The sequence below is a fragment of the Hypomesus transpacificus genome, chromosome 17 (assembly GCF_021917145.1).
Source record: "Hypomesus transpacificus isolate Combined female chromosome 17, fHypTra1, whole genome shotgun sequence".
NCBI classification, from domain to species: domain Eukaryota; kingdom Metazoa; phylum Chordata; class Actinopteri; order Osmeriformes; family Osmeridae; genus Hypomesus; species Hypomesus transpacificus.
In genome coordinates this window covers 5,780,939-5,801,455 of record NC_061076.1, presented here as the reverse complement: position 1 = coordinate 5,801,455, position 20,517 = coordinate 5,780,939, and the positions used below count along the sequence as shown (strand labels likewise).

General features: G+C 49.0%; 2 protein-coding genes across 4 annotated transcripts; both read right to left on the bottom strand.

Moving 5' to 3' along the window:
• Positions 1–1,567: 1,567 nt before the first annotated feature.
• On the bottom strand, positions 1,568–13,534 carry cdc42ep4a (CDC42 effector protein (Rho GTPase binding) 4a). Of its 3 annotated transcripts, XM_047039016.1 has the most exons (3): positions 13,223–13,534; positions 12,991–13,099; positions 1,568–3,226 (listed from the first exon to the last, which is right to left on the bottom strand). In XM_047039016.1, the coding sequence occupies exon 3, from the start codon at positions 3,030–3,032 to the stop codon at positions 1,917–1,919; it is 1,116 nt and encodes a 371-aa protein (XP_046894972.1). In that variant the 5' UTR covers positions 3,033–3,226; positions 12,991–13,099; positions 13,223–13,534; the 3' UTR covers positions 1,568–1,916. The 3 variants fall into 3 exon arrangements, with proteins under 3 accessions (XP_046894972.1, XP_046894971.1, XP_046894973.1); XM_047039015.1 differs by lacking the exon at positions 12,991–13,099; XM_047039017.1 differs by lacking the exons at positions 12,991–13,099; positions 13,223–13,534 and adding an exon at positions 4,790–4,969.
• Positions 13,535–16,398: 2,864 nt separating this feature from the next.
• LOC124479590 (protein sidekick-2-like) lies at positions 16,399–19,060 on the bottom strand. The gene is made up of 2 exons (XM_047038389.1): positions 18,918–19,060; positions 16,399–17,217 (listed from the first exon to the last, which is right to left on the bottom strand). Exon 2 carries the CDS (start codon positions 17,194–17,196, stop codon positions 16,804–16,806), a length of 393 nt encoding a protein of 130 aa, XP_046894345.1. The 5' UTR covers positions 17,197–17,217; positions 18,918–19,060; the 3' UTR covers positions 16,399–16,803.
• Between the last annotated feature and the right edge of the window lie 1,457 nt (positions 19,061–20,517).

Below are 20,517 nucleotides of genomic sequence, written 5' to 3'. Positions count from 1 at the left end.
ATCCTTGAACAGTCCTTTCAACCTTGTTTTCATTCTTTTCTCTGAGGCATAGCACTATCTATTTTCTTTCAGCCATAAGCAGTACGTGAGACAGAGGGAGTCTCATCTTTATCAATAATATGATGAAATGAGAAAAATATGCCAGGCAGACGTGACAGCCTTCCATGACAAAAGTAATTCTTCATTTCAAAAACTGATTTGGCACATTTGTCGGCCTGCGTGACAACTAGGAATCATCCTATCCGCTACTGCACATTAGTTTGTGAATGAACATTAACTGACAAGGCATACGGTCCTAATGCTGCCTTTCACTGCTCTATCCGAGAGAAGGATAGCACAACAGATAAGGAAATGAATGCCACGCATACTTAACATCCTTCTTAAGGGAAATGTGGGCAAATCATTCGACCACAATCCTTGTTTTTAGGTAGCCCTTTTTTTAAACACACGTTGAAACATGACACTGTTTTTTTTCTTCAGGAGATATCATTAGCTATTTTGTAAATTAGTGTCTGCTGTAGCAGTGCTTCCCGGCGACCCGGACACCTGTGGCCGTCCCCATCTGTAGCCATTCATTTTTCACGGGTGAAAAGTTATAGAGCTAGCAATAGCCTACTACTAGATTTAGGATTAGCAACGATGGGGTTAAAACACTAGACACAGCTGCACCACAGTGCGTGTTTAAAGCCAGTTGTCAGTAAGGCCGACGAGAAAGGAAGGATGTGGTTAGCATCAGAGTGTCATCTGAGTGTGCATGACAAGACACCCGCTATGCAACCAAAACATATCTACGACAACCAAGTCGCGCACAAACAATCATCCGGGATCGAAAAAAAAGCTTGAGGCCTTTCTGTTTCTTCTGAATCGGGCGATTAAAAAAAAGGGAGTGATTTGCAGGTGAGAGAGAGAGGAAGGTGGAGCACACACTAACTCTTTGGAGGCCCCTTGTCCAACATCCTCCAACAGTGTGGTGTGCGTACACAGGCACTGCTCTTGAGCTTCTCGCCTCCCCCACAAAGGTTTACGGCCTTAACCGCAGTCTATCTGCTACGGCTAAGAGCCAGACCCATCCTGATCAACACCTAGCATTAGACAGAGAGTAGTTAAGTCCTCCGTTAGGTAAACATGGTCTCCTGGCTCCAGGCTCCCTTTTTTATGGCAGGAAACAGTTGGGGCTGAGCTGTGGTTCAAACACAAGCCCACGTTGTGTCATGAAACTATGCTGCTATGGATGGTGCTTGGGACAGTGATTCATGGCTCTGTTCTGGTACTTGTTGAGACTGTGGTGAAGGATGCTACGGGCAGCCCAGCTGGACCCAGTGGAGAAACAGGCCTCTTTATTGTGAGACCGTCGTCAGGACATGCTGCTCTGTTCAAGCCAGAGACGGAGCACTCCCGACACGCCAACAGTGCCCTCAGCCGGCAAACATAACAGAAGAAGGAGAAGAAGACATTGAAGGAAAAGAGAGTTAAGCAATATTCATTTGTGACACAAACGGTATATGGTGACAGTGGACAAAGTGCCCCTCCCCCCACCCCCCCACCCCAAGTCTTTTATTTCCCCTCCCGCTCGTCCCAACATTCCGGAATGTTCCATAATAAACTAACAACACGCAGTCCCACGTGTCAGCTCCCTCAGTGTGCAGATCGAAGGACTGGGAGCAGGATGACAGATGGGGTTTGCGGCCCCTCCAGACAGAACCGTGCCGTGGATTCTCTCCGCAGGAACACCAGACCCTTCGCGTCCCCCTCCCCGTCCGAACGCGCTCGTACTCCCACGGAAACACGGCAGCCGCTTCATTCCGGCGGACACGTCCGTGCGCCGAAGAGGGGCGGGGGCCGCCTCTCCTCTCGTCCTCCAGTTCTCGACTCTCTGCACATTGCGATCCTGGGCTGGGAAGGCGCTTCGACGGAACTCATACGCGGATCTCGTCGTCCTCGTCCTCCATGAAGGAGGAGAAGTTGCTCTCTTCCTCCGGGGGGACGCTGAAGGTGGCGCTATCCGTGTCCCCTCCCCGGGCCTGGCCGGCCGGCTTGTCGTCCGCGGCGGCGGCAGATCCAGAGCTAGATACGGAGCAGCTGTCCAGGTGGAGCAGGTGTTTGGGCTGGAGTTCCGGCGTGTACTCTGGGGTGTAGGGACCCCCGTTTTCCTGCTCCAGATCCACTGAGCTGGGGGGGCGCTCCGAGGACTGCTGCGACTCGACCTCTACCACCTCCTCCTCCTCCTTCTCCTCCACTCCCTCCTCCTCCCGTTCCTCTCCTCTATCCTCCACCTCTTCCTCCTCCTCCTCCTCTCCTCCGACCTCCGTCCCGTCCTCCCCGTCGCCGTGGGCAGCCAGGGGCGGCGAGGCGCGGCCCTCGCTGTTCCCGCCCTCCTCGTAGCCCAGGTCGTCGTCCTCCTTCTCCATCACCCCCAGGATGTCCCCCAGCATGGAGGGCCCCAGGTCGATGTGGAAGGACATGACCGACTCGGCCTTCTTCATGCCCCCTCCGTAGGGCTGCATGAAGCCGGGCAGGTCCGTCAACTCGCCGAAGCTCCTCTCGTCCAGCTCCAGGGAGCGGGCGCCGTCCGCCCCGTTGGAGGGCCGTCCGTCCAGGTCGTTCGGCTGCTTCAGCGGGCTGGAGGACAGGCTCTGGGGGACCCTGCCGACCTCCACTCGGTCGCCGTCCTCGTCGTTGAGGAAGGGCAGGGACATGGCGTTCTTGACGTAGGTGGGCGAGCCACCGGAGGGCGCTAGCGCGCCGTCGTGCTGGTCCACCCTGGTGACGGATTGGGAGCGCTTGCTGCTCCGGAAGGTGCGGGACAGCAGGCCCGGGCGGGGCGAGTGGGGGTAGGCCTGCGCCTCGCGGGGGGGCTCCCCGGAGCGGGTGCTGAGGAAGGAGGTGTCTCCGAAGGCGTCACCGCTGCGGCCCACGTGCATGGTGTGGCGGAAGTCGCCCAGCGGGGCGCTGATCATCTCCCGGGTCAGGTCCATACGCGAGCGGCGCTTGGTCTGCGACGAGCCCGACACGAGCTGCTTGAGGATGGGCATGGTGGCTGCTCGGGGTCGCTCTCCTCAGACACACACACTGGGGCGAGGGGTCTCGTGGGCCGGTGTGGAAAAACTCACGTCAAGTTTGGGTCGATTCGCTGAGTTGCCACTCCGAGCTGTCCCTCGTCACGTTGATGGCTGCCTCCAGAAACGATAACCCTGGTGTTTTTAGTCCCGGTCATGTGTGTCAGGATCTGAAAAGGAGGGAAAGGAAAGACAACATGAGGAAGCATAAGAGACATTGCAGACTCTTGCCTCAGCACACGCCTCAGGCAATCCGAGCCTCTATCCATGCAGTAAACAGCTTGCTGCCGAGTCATCCAGCTAACTCAAAGTGAAGAGGGGGGTGAGGCCATGCTTAATCAGACCAGATCATCCTCATGGACACCTACCGACTCCTCCTTCAAACGAACAACCCCCCCCCTCTCAGAGAGCAGTGGTGCAGTCCGCCTGATATCCAAAGGTGATCGAGGACTCTGTACCCCTCAGCTTCAGACAAACAAGACCAAGAGGCATCAGTCAATACTGAGATATGACAGCAGAGAGGAACAGCGTCCTGGGGGAAGGTTTATCTGCCATGGCTCCTCTTGTCTGCAGTCTAACCTTTACACTGGGGCTCCGTCGCAACCTCCTCGCAACCGTCAAACATGTTTACAGCAATTAGGCCCGTAAAATCCTATCTAAGAATTTTAAGTGTTCCGCTAATTACAGGTTCCCAGAGCCTTTGAGCCGGAGCAACCGCTGCGATGATATACAGCGTGGCTCGGGGGAAACGGGGGGGTTTGGAGCTTCCTTGAAAAGGACCAAGTGAACCGAGAGAGATTAGACACGCCGTTCTGTGGAGGTCCCCACCACCAAACCACAGACCAACCAGACGTGCTGCAGAGGAAACTGCCCGCTGCAACCAATGACCTACTAATACTGAAACATAAGCGGAAGAAAGCTGCTATGATCCAACAAAAAAAAAAACTTCAAAACGTCTTGACACACAACAAAAGCAACAGTCCTACACTCAACGAGGCCTTCTTACATAACTTGAAGAGAAAATAGCCTTGTCCAGAAGGGGGATAGTACTATCCAGGCCACGCTGTGCTGTGGTCAGACAGAACTGGGTCCCTGGACTAAGACAAATGAGGCTGCGTACGAGAGTGACGGGACAGAACATCCGTCATCTTCAACAGAACGGGTCACAGAGTGACACAGAGAAAACAAGACGTGTATCAGAGAGCTGAACAGAGAGAAGTAGGTGGGGAACGAGACACAGAAACACAGAGATGGGAGAGACATAAAGATTCTCCCAGGCAGCTGACAGAAGACATTACTGTGATGCTGAACACCCCTGTGGTAAGTAGTGCAGAGCTACTGTCTAACCAGCGATCTGTACCAGGCCTGGAGCCAAGCTACCGTGGGCCACCACTGGTGCTACCCTGAAGACTTGACCATCTCCAACACGATAGTCATCCAAACTGCATTACACGTGATGTACACACACACACACACACACACACACATGCTCACACAGAGCCCTACATAATGAACATATTAATTCCAGTTAATTGGGTTCTTAGAGATAATCACTGTGGAACGAAAAATATAACTGATGTTTATCTTTATTACACTATTATGCTTTTCATTTGATTAAAATAATGTAGAATGCATTCAAAGACAGCTGCTTGCCTCGACCTCTTTACTGCAAATCCCTTTCCTCTCTAATGGCACATCTTTATCTCCGGAACATTCCTCCTTTGTTTACTCACATCAGCATGTCAGAGCTATCCAGGCCCTTATTCCTCCTTCCAGACCCCCTCTCCTCTCTGCGCTCATAACATATTTATGATGGCTGAGTTTTGGGTAGGGCCACAGGGCAGATTTGGCTACGGTAAGCGTTTTTTGGCAGCCGTCGGCTCGACCTCCTCCTCTGTCTCCACCCCTCTCTTTCTGCCAGCTGAGACTCTACTTCCTGTTAATGCCCTCACCTGATCTCGGTCTCCATGGCAACCCCCTCTTGCAGGCGTTTCCTGTCTCCGAGCTGCAGAAAACGCGTTCGGCTTCGCGACAGCCTCCCCGAAGCAACCCTTGCCCTGCTTTCCTCCACGACGGGCAGCACGATGCTGCCACCTTTAGTCTGACCACTTACCTGAGTCTCATTCATCTTTTGTGTCCTTGACACTACAGTAGAGTGTCTAAGGAAGGGTAAACACATCCTTCTGACTCAAACCACTGAGGCAGCACAGGGAGGGAAAAACTCAGTTTCCATGACCCCGCTCATGGACCGAACAAGGTCAAATTACACATACATTAGTTTTGCTTTGGAAACAGCTGCATTTGCAAACATGTTTTTTTGCGCGGGGGCGGGGGGGGGGGGGCGGGAGCACAAATAATTCAAAGAATGCCATACGAGGAGCAAGTCGTGTTTATGTGACAGAGCTTCTGGGTGGCAGAAAGGGAGAGAGAAAACAACCACGCGAGATGGGGAGACCTCCAATGGAGAGTCCTCCCCCCTCCTCCCCCTCCCCCCCCCCCCCTGCTCCCCCCGCCCCCTCGGGGCCCTGGCACAGACTCCTGATACCACAGCTCCGCCGTGCCAGATCTCAGGCCCGGAGTGGTCATCACTACATCACTTCCTGCTTCACTCCAACCTGGAGGACACACCAGACCCGCTGCAGCACAAGCCTCCAACAGTTTGATTAGATGTGACTCGGATCGAGCATATTAATAGCGCTGTGTGTGTGTGTGTGTGTGTGTGTCTGTGTGTGTAAGCAGTAGAGGGCCTGAGAAGGCAGTGACCGTGGGAATGGTGGGGTCAACGTGGGGGGGGGGGGGGATTGACTTCACAAACAGGCTCTCACAACATCTATGTCAGCCGACACAAATGGAGAGAAGAAGAGGAGGCGGCGGGGGGGGAAGAGAGGAGAGGAGGACTGACACCAGTGTCGTCCATCTGAGAGTTGGAGGAGGAAAAACAGAGCAAGAGAGAAAGAGAAGTAGCCGATTCAGAGTGAATGCAGCACCCCTCTGACAGCCCCGGCACACACACTGCACCAACCTTCACCCCTCAGCGTAGAGTCCAGGGAGGATAGCCGTGAGACAACCCAGCCTTGCAGGGCAGGCAGGCACATTTCACCACTTCCATCTCTCAACACACACACACACATACATACACACACACACACACAACTGGGAACAGTTCCAAAAATGCGAAAAGAAAATGCTACTCTCAGCTTCAGACATCTGGTTCGGGGGTGACATTCCAGGGGCTGCTCATATATAAATGTCTGTCCTGGGAACGTAACGTTAGCTCTACTTATAGCTCCCATTGCTGATCAATATAAGCCTGAGGAGGACCCTAAACCTGACTAAATACTATATGGTTATGACCAAACTTTATGGGAAGAAATACACGCCCAAACCCTCAGAGGCAAATCCAAAGTAAAGTCTTGGGCTTAGGCTCTGGACTAATGGCTTCTCGTGGCTGCTGTAACTAGGCCTTCTCAAAGCAGTTAGTGGAGTTTCCAAGGGAATAAATCAACGTCCACACAAGTAAAACGGACTTTCCGCAGATGTCCAACAGTGGTTACGAGCCTGTATTTTTTTCCGAGAGTAATACTGCAGCTCTATGTCGTGCCTCTGGATCTTCTGTCAGTCTCAGAGGAGCTATAATGCTAGCTATGGGAACGGTAAGCCCCAGTCATGTTAAATATGTAATGTTATGCGTTCATCTAGCAGTCGCTTTCATCCAATGAGGCGTAACAGTACGGGGGACATTTGAACCTGCGAGTCTGAGAGCTCTTGATCTGCAGATCACTAACCCACTAAGCTTTGGACACACTCCCATTTACTCTCCAATCCATCATTAACAGCGTGCATAATGTTTGAAAGTCCCCTGAGAGTAATAGCAATCATTGGAAATGGACTGGCGTTTTTCAAACGTGGCAATCAAACCGGTTCAGTCAGAGATGGAATATTGACCCGCCGGGCAATCTTCTGTGATTCAAGACCAACATCCTCTCTTACTTCCTGTCGTTAAACTCACACTCGGCATGCCATACTCAAATGAACACAAGCAACCCACTCACACAAACACGCACACCATTCACAAACCCGAATGCGGCCCATTACGCTGATTGGATATTGCCGTTGCTACGCAATAATCAATTCCTTCCATGTGTTCACCACCCTTCTGCACCCTCTCCCCGTCTGGCCCACGAACAGCCAGTGACCTGGATGGAGGACACAATGACCCGAGGACCGCAGAGGGGAGGAGGACCACATACGGCCCTTAACGACCATCTAAAAAGACCCAGAACTGCTGAGTGATGACACTGGGCTCTTTGATCTGTGACAGAAGCAGTAAGACCACCAATCAAAAATGCGAGCCCGGTTCCCTGACTGCCACTTGACCGGATAAACTAAACGAGTAATAAATCTGAACATGACAACCCTTCTAGAACTAACTGGCAGTGAACGACTCGGTTTCAACAGCCAACAAGCTAATGTTTCTCCTTGTGACTCGGGCCATCTTGTGAGCGGACATATGGACTGTGCTGGACGTCGATCTGCCGAACGACTCACTCACCACAGTCGAATCCCCTACTAAGAGAGAGCAGGCCAAGGCCAGGCAAGGGGGAAATGTAATTATCTATCCATCACACAGACATCAACCAACCATTGGGCGAGGCCAGATGGAGAATGATATACTTTGTGTATTTTGTGTGTGTGTGTGTGTGTTTGTGTGTGCATCCAGTTCTAGAAAAGAGACTTGCTGAAACAGATAAGAAGCTGTCTGAGGGGGACTGAGTGCATTGGCTCCAAGTCCAACATCACATCCACCCCTCTTGTTCAGACACACGCCTCTTGAAATACTTGAAATAACCTATTCCATTCAACCTTCACACAACAAAGGGGCGTGGGTGTGGGTGAGAGTTATAGAGTGTTAACCCCAAGTAAGGGGTGAAAGCCCCCCGTGCTTTCAACGAGACAGTGGCTTTCACAGAGCTTCCCGCCTTGTGCCGCGTGTGAGGTCACCCGGTGGGCTCGTGTCATACCTCCACACTCAACCAGTACAGCCCACTCTGGTCCGGTCAGGATCAAAGCCTACATAAGGGGGAACTCCTCTTCACTCAAACCAACAGAATGGTCCCTACGTAAATATCACAAACATGACAGTTAAGTCGCTTTGACAGGGGAAGCACATAGGACGTCATTTTCCCCCCCGAATCTTGTGTTTTTGTTGTGTGTGCAGAGAACCAGGAATATCTACAAATCTATATTTTCATACTGTTTACTTCTGGCGAACACCCGACAAGTCATATTGATCTTCGATACCTCAAACCACAGCCATTAAAGCAAATATCCTCAGGCTCCCAGAGAAAAGAAATGGTATCTATCCGAGGACACCAAACGATGAGCCTTTTTTCTTTTGCTTCTCCCGTCTTTCACTACAAGGTAACGCCAGCCATTGTGTACGGACCTATCACGACACTCATCTCAAGACCTGCGCCGTTTAAAAGCAGATCATAAAATAAAGGCTTCTCCAGCGAAAGGCCTCAAGCAAGGGGAGAAAGCAATCATAGGGAGTCAGGGTCAAAAGGAGGAGGGGGGAGGAGATGACCTATCAGCACTTCAAAACCCACCGACAACCAATGAGAAACATCTTTGCAGAGAGAACAGGCCTGGAGCCAGTCACCTATGTGTACCTGTCGGCCTAAATGATGACTCTTTTACGTTACAGCTTGCATACCTTCCTGACAGACACACTAGGTTAAGTGTCGGTGGGACTACAACCATAACAGTTGCTGAATATAACCCCCCCCAGAGGCAAGGTATAAAGGCAGTGATCACTGCTATGGCTTTGGCTTCAGGCACAAGTAAAAACAAGTATTGTTCATGATAGAGTCAACCTCAGAACGTTATCTATGTAATATCCAAGACAAAATACCAGTTGAGATCAAAAATAAATGGTACAAAGTTGTTTTATGTGGCTTGCAGAAGAAAATGACCTGTCACAGAGATAAGAACTGTTACGAATTAATTTTCATCTTGTCAAACAGAATCGGCCTGGTGTTTAAATGACTTTCCTACAGAGCCTATTGGACTGACAGTACAGATTAGTGAGTATGCCTCACTGGTAGAACATTTGCCCTTAGATCAAGATTAGCCCTGGTTCAAATCGTTTCCTCTAAACTTTTGAAAAAAGTGTCTGCAGTTCTTCCAATGAAGTCTCTAACATGACACTGAGATGTCAGACAACTATCAATGGCTCAGCCCTAGCCTCTATTACAGTCTCCTCTATTCCCATCTCTCTCACACTTCCCTAGATATTCAGCTGGCCACTGTGCATGACATCCACATGTAAACAAAAGAGGCCTTTAGGGGGCACCACCCTGGCGTTTAGAGCCCTTCAACACACCCAGAGAAAAAATGGACCAGGAACGGAAAACCGGCAGACACAAGTTGAGGACATGCCCGAAAGGCTTCCTCTGGTTTCTAAAACACGAGTCTCTGTGAAACTTTCTTCCTCAAGAGCGGTGTCTGTGAGGGCTGGTTCCAGTTGACCATATTCGCTAATTGGTCCCATACCTGATGAATACATCCAAGGATCTCCAGCTGTGTGCACAGCTCTGCAAAATGTGCCCGATCACCCAAATGATAAGTGCCTGACATCAGTAAAGTCAACATGGCAATTACTGCTGACACACGCGAGTGACTACACTCACAAGTGAGTGTGTAGTGGAAAAAACTTTTCGGGGTGTGTTGGGGCCTGAGTTGACAGGAAGGGTATGGCGTATGAACAACTCAACCCTCCCATCTCTCCGGAAATCAACTCAGCCTGCCCTTCCTGAGACTCATATAAACATCACCATCCACACTGTACTACTGACCGCCTAACCAAACAAACACACAAACCCTCATCCAGCTGTGGGATGACAAATATGTAGCGCACGACAGAGCTGTTGCAGATGGCAAAAACAGGATTGGACAAGCGTGACCATTGACAGAGGTCAGGTCGTGATCGGGTCAGGTGCTATCACAAACGGTTTGATCCACTGGATAGTCCACCTTAATGATCCTAATTCCAATAGCACCCCTTCTAAAAGCACCCCTCTCTCTGTAAGTTACTTATCGTGCGGATAAAGGATAAACAGATATCAACATGGCCAGGTGGCCGTGTCACCACTGAGCAAAGACACAAGGAGGGAAAAGGGAGAGGAAGGGAGGGAGAGAAAGGGAGGGAGAGAGGGAGGGAGAGAGGGAGGGAGAGAAAGGGAGGGAGAGAAAGGGAGGGAGAGAGGGAGGGAGAGAAAGGGAGGGAGTGGAAGGGAGGGAGAGAGGGAGGGAGGGAGAGAAAGGGAGGGAGAGAGGGAGGGAGGGAGAGAAAGGGAGGGAGAGAAAGGGAGGGAGAGAAAGGGAGGGAGTGGAAGGGAGGGAGAGAGGGAGGGAGGGAGAGAAAGGGAGGGAGGGGCCTGTGTGTCCAGGTGTCTCCTCCTAGCAGAGGAATGAGAGGTGCTAAACAAGCTTTGACGGAATTGCCCAGTCCTCCTTCCCGCTCTCCCCTGCCCCCCCCCCCCCTCGTTCCTAAGTGGAAGGAACGTGTAAATGATGGCATCCACAGACATGTGCTTTTAAGTGCTACAGCGCTGTAATTATTATACTGTGAGCAGACGAGGGGCGCTGTCAACGAAGAGCCGTGTGGCTGGAGAGGAGAGAGGCACTGAGACAGAACGGGATCCACACTCGTTACCCAGGTCCTCACACCCAGGAGTCTACTGTGAGCAACTTCAGGATCTCATCAACTGTCTGCAGGTTTTTTGGTCCTCCCTGAGTGCAGTACTGTATAACTCTGGTGTGGAGTGTTACTGTCCTGGGTCCAACAGCACCAAGCTAACACTAGTCCCAGGTCAGGTTTCTCTCAGGGGTGATGCTTTTTTCCCCCCCACTGTCCAGCCCCAGCCTGGTATCAGCTCCATCGGAACATAGACAACAAGTGAGGGGGGGAGCAGGGGGGAGGGGAAAGGAGGGTGAACAAACATACTCAGTGGCTTATGTTACAAAGCCACAGCACACAAACACACAATGCATAATGTTGGGCAAGACTAGAAGACATCCGCCAACAAGAGGGACAGGAACAAACACAGTATTCACAAAGTGACATACGAGACACTCTTGGAATTCAATGTTGGGACTACAGGGTTATATCAAAGTTTTAGCGGTGAACAAATGAACTGTGGATCAAAGGTTGGACAGGTCAGCCAGCCAGAACAGAACCAGCATGCGCCAACAGGAAGACAGCACCATGTGAAAGGGACCAATTTATGAAAAGTAGAATCATGTTTTGTTTATCCACCAGTAATTCATAAATACCATCTTGAACCCTAGTTCTTACCGTAGGCTAACGGTATCACTATGGTCCATATTTACTTCAAAGCAAGCATAGAGGTTCAAAGTGATACGAACATCCTTGAACCAATGCTTTCTCTGTTATCTTCATTCAGCTCACTGTCACTATCCACACATACCAAAGAAGAAGAAAAGAAGTTACAGTATTGGAATTTCCTGGGGGGAGGGGTGTACATTTCCCTAAAACAAGGACACAAACGGACATGGGCCAGGCCACCTCCACAACCAGACACACTATGCTGTACATCAACCAATGTGATATTTGAAATATGTTAAAAATCACCCTGGTTAATCAATTATGCTTCAAGCATGCATCCTCTACGACACCAACATGACCTCTGAGCGAGTTAGGCTGGGATAAGGGCCAGTGGCTGCTGTCTACACCGTGCAGCAAAGTCATAAAGCACTTGGCGCACTCTACGACAACACTGGAATGAGGGATAACTTTCACCTTCAGTCCCAAAACAAATGTCCCTACAGGAAATAGCGAGCACTCTGCAAAAGAGAGAGCGAGAGAGTGTGGGATAAAGACAGAAAAGGATTATGAGTGTGTGCCAGAGAGACATGAACACCATTTAACAAGATTGTAAGAGACAAACAACCTTCAAAAGGCTGTTCATCCACAGTATTTGTTAAATCCATCAAGGGAAACCTGTGGAGCACAGTATGATACCTCAAGTCTCACTGTACTGCTCTGATAAGACAGGTTGACAGGCAGACTTTAATACCAAACAACCAGCCAGTACATGCATCCCCTTGATGGCCTTTCCAACTAACAGCTGTTTAAGCCTCACAAACCTGTAGTCGAGTTGGGTGGCAACCCTGTCAATTAGCTTATCACATGCCAAGATGTCTGCCATGCCAAGTGGCATGGCTGGACTTGCCAAGTCATATGAACCAAGTCAGCCCATGGGTAATGATTCATTACTAATGAGCTGGAAAAATGATAGGCTACTCATGTAGACCGCTCCACAGCACTTACACACACTGGAGAGTGTTGTGTTTGCGTGTTTGCGTGTGTAGAGAACGTAGGCCTACAGTGGGAACCTTTTCTATGTATGGAGAAACAATTTGCTTGCCAAAGTTAGGGATTTCAGTTATCTCATAACTTGGTTAATGATCTATTACATGACCTGGAAACCAAAACTTGCATCAATAGAAAAACCTAACAGCCCAAATACACAATAAATACTGCTTAAATCATGCATAGGACACCGAAACGAATTTGGAGAATGATTCTGTATCTTCGGAAATCAGAATCACTATCGTAAACTGAAGTCGTTTCAGTACCTTGGTTAACAATGGCAAACGTTATAAATACATAATCATTATCACCACTTTGCTTGCCTTTGTAGCAGTGTTACAGTGTGAGTTATTCAGATGCGTATGGATAGACATGTTCATAAATAAAGTGAATTGAACTGAATACACGTCACTAAAGCCCGTGCACTGTTATGTTCTGGTCTTGGCCTATGATTTCTATTCATAACCAAAAACTATTGAGAAGGTAGAAAGCCTTTGTTCAGCACTGCAGTGGCCCAACGAAGGAACAGCAGATTACCTTTATTGCATTTTATCTCAGCCTAAATCATGCCGGGTGGAGCACTGGCACAGGAACAATGAGTAGCTCGCCGCTGATCACAAAGCGTCTTGTCTTCTGTCTCACCACGCTGTCAGTGAGCCACAATGTAATACTTAGCGCAGAAATATTACTGGACTACATATTGAATGTATATACATCATTTCTCTGACCAACAGGTCTCGTGCATTAAGGCAAGAGAGCAAGAACTCACCGTGCATCTCTTTCTTTCATAAACCCCCCGGTATTGTCGTTCAAGCTGCTCTTTCAGATTACGCGTCTCCCCCCTTGTTTGGGCGAGGGTAAATGCAGGCGTGCATCAAACAACGGCGTTGAACGATCTCGGATGTTCCGCCGCACTGATGCACCAGGCAGACCAAGGTACTACCGAACCACACAAAACTTTATTTTGTATGATCTTTGCTGCCTGACAAGTCTGTCAAATGTGTGCAGGGAAGTCATCCATCAGCCTCTGTGTTCTCCCTGTACGTCTGGCAGCGCTGCTCACTGTTGAGGCGTGATAAGCCAATTCGGCCCCTTCCTACTTGAGAGGCTGTTTCCAGAGTTAGAGCACGCCCATTCGCTGGCCTCTGAACGCGATTGCTAGATGTAATCGGCCAATATGTCTATTTCTATTTTGTCTATGGCATCACCCTATATATTACCTTATGGCAAGTCGAAATATGTGTTTAGCATCAGACTAAATGTGAAACGCTGACTCAAACAGCTAACAAATAACATGGGTGTGGTGTTAGGTATTTCTACAGCATGGAGGTTGACACAAAGGGTCTGACTAGTTGATGTAATCTAGGTACTGTTTCAAAAAATGTATTTCTATTTTTAAAGGAGTAATTTGGTGCAAAAAAAAACTTCTAAGGCTTTCAAACCCATCCCTTTACTGTCTCACCCATTAATTAACTAGTCATTGTGATGGATCTGTTGACAGGTGGCCATTTGTCTGACAGTGTGTATTCCAAATTGATCTGCCGACCTCCACAGCTCCACCACTCGTTTACACCTCCAGGGTGGAGGTGGGCTTGAGCCGACCTCCAAGGTAAAGAAGACCACCTACAGGCTCTGGGAGTCTTTGTGCTTGGGAGAAAGGAATGTGTCAATGGCTCGGTCGTTATCACAGGTCAAAAATCTGTCCTGCCCCATCTGCATACTGTACCTTATACTCTAAATCCTTAAAAACTGTTTAACGGCTTCTTAGTGATGATTAAACACCTAATGACGTTCATATGTCTTTTCCAGATTACATACGATAAAGACTTTGGAGACATCTCTCTGTTAGACAGTGATGAACTTCCTTCATGACAAGCACTTAGCTTTTATGTACCCCCCTCCCCCTCAGAGAAACAGGAACATACATTAACTTTCTCAGTGGACCCCTGTAATGTAATTAACAGCTTGACTGACTATATATCTAGAAGTGAATGTCCATCAGTCATATTTTACAGTCGTTTCCTGCTGCTGGCTGAGTTCTCAGTCAGATCCCCCCCATCCAGCCAGCTGATGGGTGAGCTGGGGCCTCGTGAGTTGGTTCTTAATGACATCCTCGACTGCAGAGCTTTGTTCGAGTTTGGGCCACGTTTACCATCTGCCATCCTGTCGGACGCTGCTGATTTTCTTGTAGCTGTTGGTAGAGGGCAGGCATAGAAGCCTCCAGAACCAGAGGAGGCACATCTTACTCATCCTCTCTCTCTCTCTCTCTCTCTCTCTCTCTCTCTCTCTCTCTCTCTCTCATTTCCACTCATCTTCTTAGTGTGCTTCATTAGGATCAGGCCGACTTCGAGCCTTACTCCTCTTCCCCACGTACCCCAGGTCTGTCTCTGTTATGGCTGGAAGAATGAGGCCACATTCTGCTCGCTAAGATCAAATGTCAGTCATTCTTGTAGCTTTGAGGGAGTCAGCTTCAAGGCAGTCAGCAGACTCTGAGGAATATGTGTAGTGTCTTCCTAGCCAATTTCTAGTTTGGATATATACTAGACATTCACAAAAAAAACACTAGAAAATAGAATAATTTATTTTTTGAATAGTACAGTACCATGGTCAGGTCTAGTATTAATTCTTCAGAATGTATACAATGATATCCACCACACGGTAAAAAGACAGGTGATCATTTGGACCTTGAAGATTGAAATTTGCCTCAAGTCTCTATTTAGCAATATCCCATAATACTATTTGAAAGTAAAAGTAAAACCATACCCTAAAGCGTAGTAAAACAATTCGACATTCGACAATATGCAGAACAGTACAAGTAACGAAAGCAGGTAACAGACATATTCCTCCAGTCGCAGAATGACGTGTCATATTGAATCATTGTCATCTTGGGCACCTCCATCATGAACTTGCTTGGCTAGAGAGCTATTTATATGAGTTCATAGAGAGGTGTTTGACACACAACATCTCATACCGTTTCTTGGTAATACATATATCTACAAAGCAACTGCTGTCCGGTCCTGCATGCAGCTCTGATACAGTGTAACCATGCCATGCGCGGGCAAAAGTGAGGGCATCACTTTGTGTTCAGAGTCGACAGATTGTTGCAGGTCCTGTAAACCTGAATCTATTTGAACGACGCCCCACTATAGTTCTGTCCTTCATAGAAGACACAATGAAAAACATCAACCGTGAGACTGTGAATACATCTGCTTGACACAACACTTGGAGACTAGGGGGGGGGGGAATGCACATGACTTTACTAGTAGCCAATAACTCAGAGAGCTCAGAGGACCGCGATAAGTCGGCATAGCTAGCTAAAGCACACCCGTGATAGTTTTCAGTGGCAGACATAGCCATGCCCATCTTACACAATGACAACACCGGAGCATACACAGCTTGACTCACTCCTTGTGACGTTGTAGTCTTGTCACACTGTCTTATGGTGTCTGTAAAACGAAGGTGACTTATGAACACATTCCTCGCAAAGAGTGTCTGTTGCAACTGCTTGAGTACGGGCTGTCATATGCATCAAGTGGAGTATTGATTTCATCCCCAAAACAGAAACAAAACAGCTGAAACCAAGGGGAAGAAATTGTGTTGGAGACTGTAGAGGAATCAACACACTTCCCATACTACTGCCACAATGCTTTAATGTGATTTACAACATTGCCATGAGTGGTGTTTTCGATGATTTTTTGTTGTTGCTTTTAGCTGATTGATACAAATATCTGTCGAAACAAAAGCGAACAGACCAACACACACGGTATTACATACGCAGTTGCAACTAGGACTGGGGAAAGTGAGAATGTCGAAAGAAGCCACTGAAGCTGAGAGGTGCTCGTTTTTTTGTTGTTGTCCTTGCCATAGTTCCTTCTTCTCTCCTTTGCTCGTCCACGGTTCACAATTCAGTTCTTTTTGTTGCCAGTCTCTGTTCACCAGAGTCTAATGGCCATCGTCCTCACACAGTAACACTCACATCACAAGCTGCAATTACAATAAATACATGTTGTTTTAAAACGAGGAACTTCATCCCCGTTTCAAGCTTCTGTCGCAAATTGAAACCAAGTGTGCTGAAGCAACACAAACGTTCCAAATGATTGTCTTTTTCTGAAAACACCTACACGTAGTCGCACGCCTTTCAAGCACACACACACACGCGCACACGCACACACACCATTCACATGGGAGCAAAAAATGCTTACCAAGATGCCTGCAATTTCTCTCGGTCAATAGTATATAAAAAATAAAAATAAAAAACAACCAATCGGGAATCAAATACGAGTAAACCACCAACAAGAAAAAGGAAAAGTCAGTCTCCAGGCTTGTTGTCATGGGTAGGAGAGCTGGGTGTCAAACAAAAGAGGAGAAGCCTGCGGTAGGCGCCTGAGAGGCACAGCCCAGGCTGCTGGGGGGCCTGTGGAGGGTGCTGTGCTGGCTGTTGGGTTCAGAGGACAGCAGGGATGGGGTGGGAGTCCGGCTGCCCTTGGGCCTGAACAGAGTGCCCTGGCCCTGGGGCTGGGGAGAGGGGGCCCCCTGGGGCAGCAGCGGGGGCAGGGGCGGCAAGGGAGGCAGCGGCGGAGGGTGTTGCCGGGGCTCCTGCTCGACCAGGGGCTCGGGCTGGGCGTATCCGTAGGCCGGAGGGCGGGAGACGCCCTTCTGCTGGCGACGCCAGGAGTTGTAGTAGGTGGGGTCGCTGATGTAGTGGTTGACAAAGGAGTGGGTCTTCTGTCGGCCCGGATCCATCTCGTATTCGCTGTCGCTGCCCTGGTCACAGACCAAACATGGATGACGTTAGACACGCTTGCCTAACAGCGGCGGAGGGTGATGCAAATGTCCGTGTGGTCAAGGCTTTTTGGCACAAAGTAGCAAAATCTCGACGTGACTACAAACCACTTTCACCACTCTAACTTTGATCTAATCTGAGGGCATCTATCAAAAGACAGGCAAGAACCGACAGAAGGTCACCAAGTTCTCACTACAGGGAGACTACAGCCTAGAGTACAGGTAAGGGATTCAATCTCTACACACAGGTGATCACAGCAGCTCACCCAAAGCTCTGAGGAGCAGAGATCTGATATGAGAACACAAGCATGTCCTGGAGGACAGGCAGACAGACAGAGACAGACAGACAGGGAGGCAGACAGTGTTGAAGGGTTAGATTGTTTTACTCATTGCCTTTCTAACATATCCTCATTTAAATACTCCTAATTGGTCCTTTCTGTGTGAAGTTTCACATACAGTACGTGAGCACACTATATCACACTTTCAAACATTGCAAACTTACAATAAAAAATTAGTCTCTTGAAAAAAAGTTGAATCGTTTGCGCGGCTGTGTTGGTGTAAGAGCCCGTGAGTGTGCATGCAGCAGCAGGCATGTGTACTGTACTACAAGGCCGTGGGTAGACAGATGTCAGAGATTCAGCTACTCCATTTATTGACACAAGTGGCAGGTAAACAGAGAGTCTATGCAGGGTAAAAGAATAACAGAGGTTTGTGGCTCCCGGGGGAACAGTGTTTATTCAAACTGGGTTGAACAATGTTTTGACTGTGCAGGTACCTGACATATAGACAAGGGAGGGAGCCAATCCTTGGTGTGGAAGACAGATGTTCTTGTTAACAGAGTGGCTGTCCCAATGTCCGCTTCTCCCTCCCTTCTCCTTCCCCCCAGAACCTCTCCTCTCCTTCCTCCCCCTACCGCCCCTCCAGAATCTGTCTTCTCCTTTCATTTCCTTTCCTCCCCTCCTCTCCTCCAGAATTTCTCCTCCATCCCCCTCGCCCCCTCTTGAATCTCTCTTCTCGTCTCCGTCTCCCCCCCCAGAATCTCTCTTCTCTTCCCTCCCCCATCCTATTCCCTCTGGCCTCTTACCCTCCAGAATCCCTCCTCTTCCTCTCCTCCCTCTGCCATTCTCTCCTCTTCTCCCCCTTACTGTGCCCTGTCGAGTGTCTCAAGTGTCTGGATGTTTCTGTGTTTTACACAGAAACATCCAGAACTCCTTATATCTAGAGGGGCCAAATGCCAGCAACCCATATTATCATGACATTTCCTGTTTGAGGAGGATTAATTAGGGGTGAGGACAACACAGGAGAGGAGGGGACACATGAGAATGTCCTCTAGATCTCCTTCCCATGGGATGACCAACTTATGAAACCCCAAAGCTGGCAGGGGATATGCTGCTCATTTCAACGTATGTCAACAGATGACATTCTAGTTAGGGCTGACGCACTAGAAACATTTTCCTCGTTCGTAATTAGGCGGAAATATATATATTAGAGGAAATATCCGGACACTCCTAAGGAGGAAGACAGTTCTGTTGCAATGATGAGAATTGGGACATATGTGTCACATTCGGTCTCTGACTAACACACATTCTGTAATTGTTTTGGTTGAGCCTTCAACTTCGCTTTGTGGCTGTTGCATTGTGGACATGGGGGGGTGGGGGGTTCGGAGGGAGTGGAAGCCCTACCTGAGAGTCTGATATCTCGGAGGGCTTTTCAGTGAGGCTGCTGCTCTCCGCTGGGATCAGGTCATTGTATTTGATGCTGACGTCCTCGTCAGAGTAGTGAAGGCTGCCAGGACTGGGCCTTGGGGGAGACCTTAGAGGGGGAGAGAGAAAGAGAGAGACAGAGAGAGAGAGAGAGAGAGAGAGAGAGAGAGGAATAGAGAAAAGGAAGAGATTGAGAAATTAGACAGAGGGAGAGAGAGACCGAGAGAGAGAGAGAGAGAGAGAGAGAGAGAGAGAGACCGAGAGAGAGAGAGAGAGAGAGAGAGAGAGAGAGAGAGAGAGAGAGAGAGAGAGAGAGAGAGAGAGAGAGAGAGAGAGAGAGAGAGAGAGAGAGAGAGAGAAAGAGAGAGAAAAAGAGAGAAAGAGAGAGAAAGAGAGAGACATTCAAGGTCAAACTTAAGTCTGGAACAATACAGTTCTGTCGTACTTCTGCAAGGTCTTATCTAGCTTTGTGAAAATCAAACAAAGAGGCTGAAAAGCTTGAGCGTGCAAAGCTATTTATCTCACTGAACCTTAAATGACACCCACTAACTAATAAGTGCTTCTCAAATGTTTCCGAAAGCTCGGAAACATGAGATCTGGAGGGAGTCCTGATCTCACAGAGCACATGCTCGTCACGTACTCCCTGATTAGGAGGATGATCTTAGAGATGGTGCAGACTAGACCAGACACTGGGCGAAAACACAAACAGGCGGATTAGTCATGCATTGTGAGGAACCAATGATACAGAATGTTCAAGTCCATAATTGGCCCTATCCTTTGGCAGTCCCTGCCTGTGATCTGTGGGGGGATGGATAGAAGTCAATCAGGGTCGAAGGCAGGGGGTTCAGGCCTCTGTCCGATGCAGTATCACGGGGCACACACACACGTACACACAGGCTCCAGGGCATCCTCATGGAAGATCTCTCTCAGCTCATTACAGCTGTGAGGGACGCACGCATCCAGATCTGGGACTGGCTTGGTACACAGAGCCCAGCAAGGGATTTGTTGAACTTTTTTTTGGTGCAGGTCAAGAAAAATGACCTCTGCTTCTTTGGCCCTGGTTATTAAGCCCCTGAAGGAAGCTGAAACAATCTGCGAGGGTAATTCTTTTTCTCTTCCTGCTGTAATGATTCAGGGTTCGAGGTCCGAGGAGGTCAGCCATCAGGCTGCTCAGCAGGGGAGCCATGCTACGGCGGCTAACAGCACAGGAACATTATTACTTTTAGGACCAATGCCATTACCGTTATTATAGCATAGGGATTTGGGTAATGGGAGGTCACATTTGTGAGGTATTGCTCGTTGAAGGAAACCGAGGTATCGTTTGGAAAAGGTTACTGAGATGTTACTTGACGGAAACTGAAGAACAAACACAGACGAAGAAGATATCCGATGATGACCGTCGAAACCTTCGGCTCGCTAGGGACAGTCAAAACAAGCAGACGACTTTATTCACAAACACGATTTGGGGATGCTTGCTGTCAGCCAAATGTAAAGGAAACACCAGCGAGAGTGATAAGGGCAGGGCCTTTAGCAGACGCAACATGACAGTGACCATGAGAACCCAACAAAGGAACATTGT